Genomic DNA, 13,863 nt, shown 5'->3' with positions numbered 1-13,863 from the left:
CGGACGCCGTCGTCGCTGCCGCTCGGCCTTGTGCGGGTTGAAAAGAATCCAGACCTTTTGCCGCTCAAGGCTCCGGCGACGACTCGATGACGATGGCGTCCTCGCGGCTGTGCTTGATTGGCGGACCAGATTGCGTCGCTGTACCGCTTGCGCCTGGCTTCTCGTCCTCGCTGTCGCTCAGAACAATTGTCTCGACCATGTCCCTGCCGCCCTGCTCGCGCTTCGGCGCTACGCTGGTGGAACCGCGACTGGCCGACTCGGGGCGCCTCGGAGGCGCGGTCGAGGCGGGGGCCACGAGATCGGTTTCCATCTCGGCCGCAGCCAGCAGGAACGACTCGTCCTCGTCGTCATCAAAGTGGAAGTCGTCCAGGGCCTCGGGCTTGCTCGTCGTGCGGCCGTTGGTGTGTGACGCGGAAGGTAAGGGACGGCGAGCGGCCTTCGTTGTTGTGCTGGAAGCTGTCGATGCACGAGCTTGCGCCGTTGGGCCGGTGCGTTCCGCCGCAGCATCACCAGTCGATGTCGGCTCGAGCGGGGCTTTCCTGCAGCCAAGCAGCGGCGGATGAGGGCAGGATCATGTTTGAGCTGATTTGAGGCCGATTGGTCGCGCGCGACGAAACATCAAGACAGCGACCGACTCACCCCAGCTTCTGCCTCAGCTTGTTGATGAGGCGGCTCTCGGCTTCGGCTTCCCACTCTTCGACCTCACCGCCTTCGATCGTGACGCATCTCGGCGCCAGCAGTATCTGTCAGGTCGGCGGCGTAAGCGGTGACGGCGGGAGTCGGTCAATCGTTACGGGGCGAGCGCCTGTCCGAAGGTGGAACGGGCTGGCACGAGCGCTCACATGTCCTCGCCTTACTCTTGCCCCTTTCAAGAGGATCTGAAGACCGCATCAGAAGTGATGCATGGGGAAAGGCTGGTCGATCAGAGGATGCTCCAGCGCGTCTGCTGAGCACGGCCGTCTTACCTTGCACCCGAGCCGGGTCTGGTTCATATCGAGCCCCGCGACCCGCTCGAGCTCAAACGCAGTGACGGGCGGTCCATGGCCGTCGCTGAGCTCGAGCTGCAGCATCTTGCGCGGGAACACGGTGGCCTGTATCCCCGCCTTTTCCTCCTTGGCGTTGAAGTCGGCCATGTGCGCCGCGTCCTCGTCGATCGCCACTCGCCCCTCGTCGAGGTCCCGGGCCGAGGCCGTGGCGTTCAGCGTCGAGGTGGCGGGGTTGAGCAGCGCAGCGCCTCCCAGCGTCGAGCGAGCGGCCTTGCGGGCCTCTGCCACTTCGAGCTGCGTCGCCGCCGAGATGCCGATGTCTGTGCGCAGGGCAGGTCCGGGGCAGGGACGAATCGTCCAGGCACCGCTGTCAGCGATCTGCGAGCGCAGCCGCAATGAGGAGCGACGTGCTTCCAGGCGAAGCTCACCCACGATCGATACGACCTGGACCATGACGGCCTTCTTGGGTCCCGCTCCTACCGCACCGTCCTTGACGTTGCGCATGTCGCCCGCGAGGGCCCCTCTCCTGGCTGCGGTGGCCAGGTCAGCCGCGAGGAGCTGCTGGCGCACCTGCTTGGCCAGCTGGTCGTCGGTCGTCGGACGGCTCGGTCCGGGAAGAGAGCGCAGGTAGGCAACGCACTGGGAGCTGTAGGACCACACCGTGTGTGCGGTTCGACATGGGCGGGGACAATCAAGTGAGCCCGGCAGTCGAGGTCCGGCGCAGGCATCGTCGGCACGACTCACAGCCAGGCAGGGTTGAGCTCCAGCGTAGGGTAGCGGGCCGAGAGGAGCCGCGTAACGGCTATCGGTACAGCCTCGGTCGCCATCGCAACGTGTTCGCTCCGTGCTGGAGGGACGGTGCCGATGTACTGGCTGCTGGGTGGCTGACGAGGGCTGAGCTGGTGGTGATGTCGCAAAAGAAGATCCGCTCCCAGCCACCCTCAACCCTCAGCAGAAACCAACAACCCCACCCCCCGCCTCCACTTGTGCCCGGCCAAAAAGCTGCCAACAAACGTCCGGCAAAAGGCTCAACCCGCTGTGCCCGGCGAGAAAAAATGATCTCTCCCAGGCTCGAACTGAGGACCTCCTCCGATTAACCAGGCGTGCAACTCAAGGCTACACAGCTTGTTAAGGAGACGCGCTGACCAACTGAGCCAAGAAACCCTGGATGACGAGTTGCCGAAATATTAAATATACTCATAAATATTTTCTCTCCATGACGTTGCGTACCACAGCGCGGCGCGGCTGGGAAGGGGAGCGGCGGCGACGAACCCTGCATGCAGGCACCAAGAGACCCGCCCGACGACCGCGCGGGCGGACGGGCGGGCGGCGTGCCATCCTTGGGCTGGGCTGGCATGGGGGCGCTGCTGCTGGCCGCCGGGAAGATCCCGAAGGAAAGAAAGAGGCAGGCAGAGCGGCACGTAAGCAGGCTTGCCGACTGGCCGGCACGCCCGGCTGGATGTTGACGATCCCCGGCACCGTCTGGCCATCGGACCCTGGCCCGCGCAACTCGCAGCGGCGATTGCCCTCCCGCACCTACCTCCCTCCCTCACTCATCTCACCTTAAGCTTGACCTTTCCCTCTCTGGTCCTGGCACACGCACCACTTAGACACGCAGGTGTGCGCTCCTCTCCCCCTCGTCCTCCATCTACCCACCGCCACCGCCACCGCCAACACCTCACCCTTCGTGTCTGCTCGGCGTGTCCGACGACATGGCCTGCATCCGAGACACCACGTCCTCTCAGTGAGGCAAGCCATCCTACCTGCCCTCTTTCTCCCCTACGCCGCCGCTTCGTCTCTTTCGCCCCCTCTCTTCCCGTCCGGGCTCGGTGCGGATCATATACCAGGCGATTTGAGGGACTGCAACAGGCAGGCGTCTCCACCGACCTCGGCCATCTGGCGGCTGACTTGACCCTCCTGCGCCGCATACCGACATGCCCTCTTCGTTCCGGGCCGACGTCGGCATCGCCGACATGGCGTCCAGCTTGGCCAGCGCCGCCACGCCGCTCACCGTCTCGTCGTCGTCGAGCTGGCCCACCTGCACGCTCAGCTACCGCGTCTTCCACCTCCAGTGGACGCTGCCGCTCTGCCTGCTCCTCTACCTCGTCAGCCGCCCGCTGCTGACCCGCCTCGACCGCGCCAAGCTCATCCTCCTTCCCGCTATCGCCTTTGTCTGGACGACGCCCTGGGACAACCTGATCGTCAAGAACCAGGCCTGGTTCTACCGCCGCCACTGCATCTGGTTCACCGTCGGCTACGTGCCCATCGAGGAGTACTTTTTCTTCGTCATCCAGAGCATCATGACGACGTTGTGGTGCAGCCTCGTGACGAGGTGGTTCCTGCCCAACCTGTACACCGGTACCTCCAGCGCCGCCCGCCGCAGCACCCCGTACAGGCTCTCCGCCGCGGTCGTGCCCGCCGCAGCCCTGCTGGTCGCCGGCGGGGTCTGGATGTCCCGACCCTTCACCGGCAGCTACTACATGGCCATGATTGTGTGGTGGGCAGCCATCCCCCTCGGGCTTCTGATGTGGGGCACCATCGACTTTGTGGTCCGCATGGGGCTCCGGCGTGGCGTGCTTCCCTTCCTGCTCAGCGTCGCCGCCCCCTCGGTCTACCTCTGGGCCTCGGACATCTACGCCCTGCGGCGCGGCACCTGGCACATCAACGAGCACACCTCCCTCAACATCTTCCCGATCCGCGACCTGCCCATCGAGGAGATGACGTTCTTCGTCGCAACAAACACGATCCTCGTGACGGCGTGCTACGCCTTTGACCGGTGCGTCGCCATCTGCTGGCAGGAGGCGTCAAAGGGCGAGCACGTCGAGACGCCGCTGTCGCCCAGCCACCTGCCGCTCTGCCGCGCGTCGACGTATGTCGCACTGTGGCGCGCTTTCATCCGTTCGGACGACTCGCAGCAGGCACCCGACAGTGCAGCCGGTGCCGACGGCCCCGCGCCGAGGGATTCGGCCACCTCGGACCTCTCGGCCTCGCTCGCTATCCTCACCAAGGCGTCAAAGTCCTTTAGCGCGGCCAGCTTGCTCCTGCCGTGGGACCTGCGCACGGACCTCAGCAGCCTCTACGCATTCTGCCGCGTCGCAGACGACCTCGTCGACGACGCCGGGCTCGATGTCGACGCCAAGGAGGAACGGCTGCGCGTGTTGGGCAAGGTGCTCGACGTCATCTATCCTCAGGCCGCCTCGACATCGACAGCGGTGGGACCACACGCCGACGTCTCCGCTGAGGGGAGGAGGAGAGGAGTACGCGAGGTCGTCGAGCAGTCTGCCTCCCAAATACCGCAAGGCAGGCGGGAAGAGATCCGGGCGGCCGCCTGTTCGGTGATCCCGCTTACGTCGATCGTCCCGCGCCGGCTGTGGGACGAGATGGTGCAGGGCTACCTGACCGACCTCGACTTTGAGCGCGCCGACGAGCGGGCGTGCGGATTCGACAAGATGGACCAGCTGGTGGCTTACGCGCAGTGCGTGGCCGGCTGCGTTGGCGAGATGTGCACGCGGGTCATTATGGCACGCTGCGGTCAGCCGGTCCCCCTGGACCTGGAGGTCGAGCGAGCCATCAGCCTGGATGACGAAGGCGGCGGTCGCAGTGGCGCGGATGCCAAGCCCACGATGAAAACGGCCGACGGGCCGGGCTCGGGTCTGCACTCGCTCCTCTACGAAGCGCGCCGCATGGGCGTGAGCCTGCAGCTGGTCAATATTGCGCGCGATCTGGTGGCGGATGCGGTGGAGCTGAAGCGCTGCTACCTTCCGCTCTCGATGCTCGACAAGGGCGACAAGCACTTTCAGCAAGCCATGCTAGCCGGCCGCGTCGCCAGGCCGACGGAGGCGGGGACAGCCGGCGAGGCATCGGAACGACCCAAGAGCGGCGAGTGGATCGAGGCGCGGCAGCTGCGCAAGTATGCGCTCCGCCTGCTCGATCTGTCTGAGGGGCTCTATGCTGCGTCCTACCCGGCACTGGCGAGGCTGCCGAACCCATCGGCCCGAGCCGGGCTGCGCGCCGCCTGTGCCGTCTACGCGGCCATCGGCGACAAGATCCGCAGCCAGAGCGCAGCGGCGGTCGACCGAGGCGAGAGGGCGCGGATGTCGACGTCAGACCGGCTGCGCAAGGCGCTGATGGCCATCTACCTCGACTAGGCGGCTGACGGGTCGCCCAATGACGACGGCTCGACAAGGGATACACGCGTGTTGCTGCCATGTACAATCATACACCGACTGCCCTCATACCACATCGCTTCTTCTCCTTGCCACCCGCTCTCGGGTACAGCCGTGCTGGCTCCCAGGCCCCCGCACGTCGCTGCCTCTGGAGGATCGAGTCAGGGCTCGCTTCCGACGCTCCGCCGAGTAGTCTGAGGTCGTCCTGTTTTGGTGGCGGAGCGGCCGGGTCGAGCCGATGCTGTCTGCAGCGCCGAGGCTTGGCCCCAAAGCTGAGTCGTCCAGATGGGCCACGGCGAGGAAGGACAAGCAAAGGCTCCATATCCTCCCCGCTACGGACACTAACACTGCCGCCTGCTGCCGTGATCTCGACGGGGACCCTGGGCTGAATGAATCTCGGCCCAGACGCGGCTACGACTGAGGTCTGACGCGCTTTCCGAGACACCGGATTGATGCCAAGCACATCGGTAGGCGTGGCAGTCTACGAGCGGCGGCGGCGGCGGTATCAAAGAGAGGTAGGTGGTATGGGCGGCACACGGACGGAGGTCGACGCCGAAACCTGATTTGCCTGCCTACAGCGTAAAGTTTCGTTGGAGGAGGCAGCAGCCAGCGCTCAGTTCCGGGATAGGTTGACCACTGACCTTGGCGACGGTGGTCAAAGATGAATCAGAGCAAGCCTCTCTTCCAACCATGCTGGCCAGCCCTGCCTCGCCGACGAGGCATGGCTCGGAGCACGCTGGACCTTGTTTGCCGCGGCCCGACCATCACCCTCCAGCTCGGATCATCCTTCGAGGGATGGCGTACGACGCCCGATCTCTGCTCCACCGATGCCCATGGCAGGCCCTACCCCGATTAACCTGCTTTCTTGGCTCGAGCGCAACACAGCATGATATGGTGCGACGTAACACAAGCAGCCGCGGGCAGGAAGGCCAGTGGCAGGGCCGCCATGAATGGTGTCCACGAGGAAGGTGGGCAATCTCGCCCTCGCCAGCGCGTCTTCTCTGGGAGCTCGGCTTGGGAAAGCGACGCTGGGCCACCTTGTGGTTCCAAAGAGCGGTACGCACGGGCTGACCGAGCGAGCTTCTAGAACAGCAAACAACAGGCAGCTGTATGATGAGAGGTAGGGTCGGACGGTAGCAGCATCATATCAACCAGCAGGCTGGCTAGGCAGGGTCGTTGGGTGGGTGGGGGAAACAGGCGAGCGAGCGGGTATCAAGCAAGCAGGCAGGCAGGCAGGAGGGTTGTCTGGGTCCCGAGCAGGCTAGCGGTTGTGCCGCAACGCCCCATCCTAGCCTCTCTAGCTCTCCTTTAGGCGGGTGCGTGCGTACGTGCGTGCGTGCGTGCGTACGTGCTGCCGCTGCTGTTGATCTCGCCACCGCTGCAGTGGGACTCGAGGTCGAGCAGAGCAAAGCAGAGCAGACGAAGAGCGTGTCCGTCTGCCTGCTAAGGCTGAGAGCGAGCGGCCGCCTTTTCGGTGTCTGTGCATCCTGCTGAAGAGAGAGAGAGAGAGAAGCCGGGAGCTGGACCGCTCGCCGCCGTTCGAGGGCCGGTGGCAGGCTGAGCCAGGCCAGGCAGGCATGCCTCTCTTCTGGCGCCCAGCACAAGCAGCAGAGCAGCGCAGCCCAGCCAGCTTCAATCGGGCCTCGCCTCGCCCTGGCCCTTGCCCTGCCTGCCTTAGCTTGCTTGGGCGCCAGACGCTGCTGCTTGCCCTGCCTGACCTCGCCCCGCCTCTCGCCTCGCCTCTCGCCTCGCCTCGAGTTGGCTCGTCTGCTGTGCAGCCCGCACAAGCCGCCTGCTCGCCCCCCCCCCCCGCCTGGCTGCTGGTCCGACTTTTGCTGCTTGCTGCTCGCCGTCGTTCCCGACCTTGATTCCCTCTGCGTGTCGTTGCTCGTCTGGCCATCTCCCCGGCCCCCCCACCTGTCGCACTTGCATCGTCATCAACCCCCGTCTCCGCCAAACTCTCACCCCACCTCCATCACCACCGCCACCACCACCACCACCACGGCCGCCGTTGCCACCGCCATCGCCATCGTCCGCGGTCCCCGTCCGCCCTCGTCGCGCTTAGCACCTCATCGGAATCGGCGGGAAGCGCTCTCTGGCTCGGACATCCGTATCGGCCCCTGTCGTACTCTGTCGCATTGCTTCAAGTGCTGGACCCTCGCGCTCCGTGCTCCTTGTCCAGCCAGGAGGCGTCCCGCATCCGCAGGACGACTACCTCTGGACCGCCGGCTTGGTCCTCTCGCTGCACCTCTCGGACGCAGATTCGACCGGGACACTCTGTCGCATCTTCAAACCGCACCGGACCGCGGCTTGACAGCGACCAACGGCACCCATCCCTAGGTGGTCGCTACAGAACCAGCAAACCGAGCCCCTCCGCCAACCCTCCGCTCCATCTGCCCGACCGTTCCCCGACAAGCGGTTGTCTTCGACCCTAGACAGCGCGTCGACCGCCCTCGACCGCTCGCATCCGCACAACTTCGCCCTCAGTCTTCGCCAACAGCCCTTTCCCTTGCTGTGGGACTTTGCGCGTGTAATTTGCTGTCGTCGGACCGCAGCCAGAGCCTACCAGCCGCAGCGTGAGATCCTCGCATCGGCAGCAGCCAGGACCTAGCGATAGCCCGCTCACTGCGGCTGTCCAATGAGGGTCACGTCACCGGCACATCACCAGGGGCCATCCTGCGCTCTTTGACTTGCCGGCGCGCCTCGTCAAGCTCTGTGCGGTCCGGCGGTGCACTCATCACCAACACTTGCTCATCTGAACCACCACCAACACCACCACCACTACTCACAGTACAGGGCGTCGGCTGGCAGACTGGCTTCCCTCTTTGCCAGAGCCAGACCCCGGGGACCGCGTGCTCAGGGCCGGCAAAATGGACTACCGTTCGGCATCGGCTTCGTCCTCGCGGAGCGGGAACCGGTACTTTGACACGTATGGGTCCATCGCTCGGGACGATGAGCGACCGGGCATCGTGAAGCCATCCTTTGCTTCGTCCTCCGGCTCGCACCTGCCTGCGTCCCTCGGTCTAGGTTCCGGCCCTACCGCCGCATCCCCCCGAAACGGCCTGGGCACGCGGCCGGGAGCACTGCATGCTGAGCGCCGCGTCCTGAGCGATGGCAAGCTGGTAGCGCACGTCACGCCAAACCAAGGGCCCGCGTACTTTGGCAGCGGCAACCTCGCCAGCTCGACGTATGGCATGGCTCCCGGCGGCCTTGGGTCGGGTGACTGGCACGAAAGCCCTCGGGTGGTGCGGCGGACGCCCATCCCAGGTTTGCCGCCTGGGGCTCAGTTGTTGGAGTCGGCCGCTCCACCCTCAGCGGCGAGAAACTTCCTCGTCCCGATTGGTTCGACCGGAGCGCGGCAGAAACTGTCGATCGCGAACGCGTCGCAACGGAGGAAGCTGGCCACATCGGACGAGGTCAGATGGCCAACACAGCTGCCGGGAGATCCGCCTCCGACAGGGGTTTCGACCGGCAGCAGCAGCAGCGGCGCTGGCGGAATCGCCCCGCCACCACACTTTGCCACGATCCCACGATCGCGGTCGGAAGGGCTCTTCAAGGTGTCGGGTCCTGACGGAGCCCGACCGTCCGAGATCGCGGACTCCCAGTCAGCGTCCCAGACGTCGAATGGCTTCTCGGAGAGCATGCATCGGCGTCTCGCCTCGTCCCAGTCGTCGAGCTCATTGGCTTCGACGTCGACCGGGCTCAGCAACGGCGCAGCGACGCGCACTCACGGCGGCCGTTCAGAGTACCGGCGGCCGGGCTCCGCTGCCTCCACCTACACGTTTGGGACTTCAGATGGCCCGGCATCGGCCGCAGCTTCGCCACGCGACCCTTCCACACGACCACCAATAATGGCCAGGGGAAACAGTCTTCCGCCAGAAGGTACTGCGAAGCCAGTGGCGCGCGACCTGCCGGAGCGATCCCTCACATCGACCGAGATCGTCCAGGCGGCGCGGGCGAGAGCCTCTGGATTGCGGACCGACAGCCCGATGGGAATGTCTGCGTCGACCGCCAGACGAGGCGTGGCATCGCCGCCAGCCGGCGCGTCGTCACAAGACCCGCAGACGCCTCCGCCACCACCGGACAAGCCTTGGCGGACTCGAGACGCGCATGGGACCGCAAACGGCGATGAAGCGCGGGACGCAGGCGCTGCGCATCAGTCAGACGCTTCATTGCCGACGACTGGGGGTCCGCGTACGCCGGGCGGCTCGCGCTTGGGCCTCAAGGGCATGTTCATGAAGAAGGAACCGTCGCTGGAGGACTTGTCCGGCCAACGGGGTGGTCCAACGGACAGCGAGGGCCGCGGCGGCGAGGTTCTCTCCTCGGCGGAGCTGTACAAGCGGAGCATGCTCGAGAGGGACCTCCAGCGGCACTCGCCAGCGGCAGAGGTCGTGGAGCTGGCAATCTCAGAGGACACGCCGACAGAAAGGGCGGCCCAGCTCAACGGGTCGGCCGATACCGAGCCGCGGCCGTTCTCGACGCTCTCTGCACGGCCGGTGTCGCAGCGCGCCCCCACGATCGACTTCGACATCCCCGAATCGAGCTTCTTCGATTTGACCGATGAGGCGTCCGACGGGTCGCCCGTCGCATCGAGCCGGAATGGACGACTTTCCTCTGGCGACAGTCGGCGCGACTACAGCACTGAGGACTCCGACCGCTCGACAGGCTCGTTCGAGGGGGCCTACATTCACCCGGCCCTCGCTTCGGCAGACTCGCCCTCGCAGCGGCCTGCTGGCCTGCCATCCGATCGAGAGGTACCACTGGCAGGCTACAAGGACAGCCGAGGCGGCTCTGCGAGGGATCCCGTGCCGCGGGCCGCGCCTACTGCGACACCGGACGGCCGGGCCAACTCTGCGCTCCGCTCGGCCGCAGAGACCAGGCCCGACGTTGCTTCCGAATCCGCCGAAAACACGCCGAGACTTGCTGCGGCCGAGACCTTCGAATCCGGCACGGGGACAACGCCGCACCCGGTCGTCTCTGACCTGAAGCTTGGCCAGACGCGACCTCTGGATAGCAGCGCATCAGCCGGGCTCGACGATCCGCTTGCAACGCCCAAGCGATCCCGATCGACAGACATCGGAGCTGGGATGAACGCGGCGCCGGCGGTACCGGCGACGTCCAAGCACCGGGCAACGGCATCAAACTCCTCGTCGCCTCGTACACACCCGGCAGCGCTGGGTGGACTGAGCGGTGTCGACGTCGGTCCAGTGCCTTCGACATCGTCACCGCGTGGTGCGCAGCCGCGAGCCGCTTCGAGTCATGAACTGCCGACTGCCATCGGCCGAGGCCAGGCTGTCGCGGGAGGCACGCCCATGCGCGATCTGGCCAAGGTCTCCTTCGAGGATGGCGACATGATCCCGGCAAGCGCGCCTTCCGCTGCACCATGGCAGAGGCCGATGGAGCCCTCGAGGGCCCTGTCGCCCGAGATTAGGCAGAGTCGTTTCTCGGAGGCGAGCACGGATGCCTCGGACTCGCGGACGCCAACGCGCAACGAGAACCGTCTCTCGGCTTTGGAGTCGTCCGACGTCGCCGACGAGAGCGAAGATGCCGAGGACGAGTCGTCGATGGACGGGCAGATGCTGCCGAGCAGCGCATGGACTGAGGTGGAAAACGCTCTGCGAAAGTTCCGGGATCGCAATCCGGCGGCCGCGGCGGATCGCGGCAACCTGCTCCGGACGGTGTTGCTGCCCTTCCTCGCCCTCGAGGCCGAGACGGCCTCTGTTGAGGTCGTGGGCTCCGGCATCTATGTCCAGGGCAAGGCGCGGCGCGCTCTCTTCTTCGAGTGGATCCGCTACCTCCTGCTCGAGCTTCAGCACGTGCAGACCTCGGCCGATCGCGGCGCCATCCTCGAGAGCATCGCCTGCATCATCGAGAGCCGCAACTTTTCGACCGGAGTGCTGGGACAGGACGACGGCGACGAGGCGCGCTTCTCATCCGTCTTTGGCCACATCCTATCGTACGCCATCGGCGAGCTCAACAAGAAGGGCGTCTACCAGAACACGCTCATCTTTTCGGGCCGGCTGCTGGCCGTCGCATTCTTCCGCGTCGACGGCGTGGCGACCAAGCTGCTGCGGGCGCTCCCGGTCAACCGCTTTGCCCTCGAGCGCGTGGCCAAAGAGGCGGGTTGGCAGCAGAGCCGGCCGACGGACTTTGAAAAGTTCCGTGCCAAGTTCCCGGCATCGCTGCGGCAGCTCTGCTTCAAGGATGCGCGCTCGTACCTCAAGATGCTCGACAACGAGTCTGTCTCGGCAGGCTCCGAGGTGGGTGCCGAGGACGACCGCTTCCTCGTCCGCCAGCCCGAGGTTGAGGTTGAGATGACGGGCAACTGGCTGCGCCGGTGGCAGTCGGACGACTCGGAGCTCTTCTTCAGCTTCTGCCGCAGCTACCACCGCCAGCTCGCCTGCCTCTTTGCCAGCTCCAAGCAGCTCGAGAGCGTCAACCAGCACTTCTTCGGCGGACCCGGTTACGCCCACCTGGCCACCTGTGTGCACCAAAAGTGCCTCGCCCTCGTCCACCGCGTCATCCTCTCGGTGACGACCCTGTCATCGCAGAAAAACTTCAACCCCGCCGGCGAGACGGCCAACGTCCTGCTCGGGAGCACCGCCGGCAAGCCCCGCGTCCTCGAGGCCGCCAACCGCCGCTGCACCGCCATTGTCGTCGACATCGTCCGTGCCCCCTCTGGTGGCAACATGATATTCGCGCCGATGCTCGGGCTGCATATCAAATGCCTCGTCAAGCGGACCTCGCTCTACGATGTGCAGGGCGTCTTTTGCCTTCTCGACTGGCTCGACGGCGTCCTAGGCCACATCGACCAGGCGGAGCTGATCGGCGAGGGCCTCATCGATGTCTCGTTCGTCATCACCACGATCGGACTGCTGCTCGAGGAGGCGGACCATGCGCTCGCCTTGATGCGGACAATCGCTGTGAGTTTGGCCTGTTCCTCGCTCGCCTTTCAATTTCTCTCGTCCGAGTCTCGCCGGCTGACCTCTTTGCCACCTCGCTTCTGCGTCCGACGGCCTTGCAGTTCTGCTATGCCAACTTTGGCGTCTTGACGGCGACCAAGGACAACCGAACGCGGTTCTGCGAAGAGATCCTGCTCAAGCCCAAGGTGTTCAACAAGCTCTTCCTGTCGTGGTCGTTCACGATCCGCGCCTACTTTCTCCACCTACTCGTCTTCCGCCTGGCCCGGATCAACGACTTTCCGCACCCGCACGATGATCCGCAGGGCAAGACCGCGGTCAGCATCGCCCGCCTCTTCAACCAGCGCCTGGAGGCAATCCGCAAGAGGCACGACCAGCTGTCGCCGCTGACCGACTCGAGCTCGGACGGGGACAAGTCGGAGACTGAAGAGAAGATGAAGCGGAGGACAGCCAGCTCCTTTGTTAGTACCATCAAAAAGACGCCCTCGATCACCGGTGTCGAGGCAGGCGGCGCGGTCAAGCCGAAAGCGGAACGCCTGCTCGGCTCGGGCGCGGGCGGCAGCGAGGCGTCCCGAAGGAGCGAGGAGAAGCCGCAGTCCAAGGCCAAAAACTGGCTGCGCGCGCTACGCGGCGCCAAGGGCAGCAAGGGCTCCGCCTCGAGCAATGGAGCAGACGGCGGACGCAACAAGGCGGGTTCCATCGACGAGGACGGCGACGAGGATGCGCATGTTCCTCTCTCGCCGGCGTCACTTCCCAGCAGTCCGCCGCTCCGCGACAGCGACTCTCTGTCCGATGCCTCGACGCTCGATGGCAGCGTCGGTCTCCTCGGCCTTGGGCCGGTCAAGCTGGCGCCATTCGAGTTTGAGATCTCGAGCAAGGAGGAAAAGGAGAGCAACGGCCTGGCCAACCATATCGCCTCGATGCCCGTCGGCCACGATGCGGGGATCGCGAGCGATGCGACCTTTGACCTGCAGAATGCGACGCCGCAGCCGCCCACACCGGGCGCTCGCTCGTCGATGCACTCGCCGCGGGTGTCGAAGGCGTTTTCGAGACGCAGCTCGATGCTTCCTGGCCCGGCGTCGGAGCTGGCCGGCCTCAACGACTTTGAGATGCCGCCGCTGCCCGAGTTTCCCGCGCACCTGTCGCAGGCCTACGAGGAGACGCTGCACGTCTACGCCGTCCAGAGCCTTCGCGAGTACGAGCAGACGGTCCAGGTGAGTTGTTGCGGGCCAACGTCCGAGCGCCAGGCGGTCCGAGCTTGCAAGCAATGCTGACCGTCGAACGCTTTCATCCTTGTTTTGATCCTGATCACGACCGTTTGCAACCCATGTACAGGAGCACGACGAGTTCTTTGCCTCGTTGCCCAAGGACCAGGGCGTTCAGGTGCCGAGGCTTCCCGTCAACTGGCCGGCGATGTGGTCTTCGACCGGCGAATGATATCCGCCAGCCCTGCGTAGGGCTGTGCCGCCCCTCTTTTTCCCCTCGATGCCCTCTAATTCGAACACGATGTTCTGTCACTCGTTTCCACCCCCTTGCTCTACTACCCTCCTGCCGCCCGGTCAATTCCCGTCATTTTGAGGCTTTGTCCGCACCCTGCCCGAGGTTGCTTGTTGCTCCTCGACCATCGTCGCGCCGTTAAAGACGTGCTCGAGATGTAACTGCCTGATGCTGCTGCTGGGTCGCTGCTGGAGCGAGACGTGGGCCGCGTGGCTCGTGCAGGCGGGGCGGCGGCGGCTTCCTCCACATGGGGGGGCTCAGCCGGAAAGTCGAGCGACGCGCAACCGCCGGTGG

General features: G+C 65.4%; 3 protein-coding genes across 3 annotated transcripts; 2 read left to right on the top strand and 1 right to left on the bottom strand.

Moving 5' to 3' along the window:
* Positions 1 to 64: 64 nt before the first annotated feature.
* On the bottom strand, positions 65 to 1,813 carry PFL1_03066 (uncharacterized protein; the record flags this gene model as incomplete). Its single annotated transcript, XM_007880582.1, has 6 exons — positions 65 to 539; positions 640 to 743; positions 843 to 878; positions 966 to 1,306; positions 1,415 to 1,632; positions 1,731 to 1,813. 6 exons carry the CDS (start codon positions 1,811 to 1,813, stop codon positions 65 to 67), a joined length of 1,257 nt encoding a protein of 418 aa, XP_007878773.1.
* A 1,107-nt stretch (positions 1,814 to 2,920) lies between these two features.
* Positions 2,921 to 5,134, top strand: PFL1_03065 (uncharacterized protein; the record flags this gene model as incomplete). Its single annotated transcript, XM_007880581.1, has 1 exon — positions 2,921 to 5,134. The coding sequence occupies one exon, from the start codon at positions 2,921 to 2,923 to the stop codon at positions 5,132 to 5,134; it is 2,214 nt and encodes a 737-aa protein (XP_007878772.1).
* Positions 5,135 to 8,022: 2,888 nt separating this feature from the next.
* PFL1_03064 (uncharacterized protein) lies at positions 8,023 to 13,509 on the top strand (the record flags this gene model as incomplete). The annotated part of the gene is made up of 3 exons (XM_007880580.1): positions 8,023 to 12,075; positions 12,177 to 13,286; positions 13,408 to 13,509. The coding sequence occupies 3 exons, from the start codon at positions 8,023 to 8,025 to the stop codon at positions 13,507 to 13,509; spliced, it is 5,265 nt and encodes a 1,754-aa protein (XP_007878771.1).
* Positions 13,510 to 13,863: the final 354 nt, after the last annotated feature.

This window comes from Pseudozyma flocculosa (assembly GCF_000417875.1).
Source record: "Pseudozyma flocculosa PF-1 unplaced genomic scaffold scaffold00009, whole genome shotgun sequence".
NCBI classification, from domain to species: Eukaryota; Fungi; Basidiomycota; class Ustilaginomycetes; order Ustilaginales; family Ustilaginaceae; genus Pseudozyma; species Pseudozyma flocculosa.
This window is presented reverse-complemented; position numbering and strand designations above follow the sequence as displayed.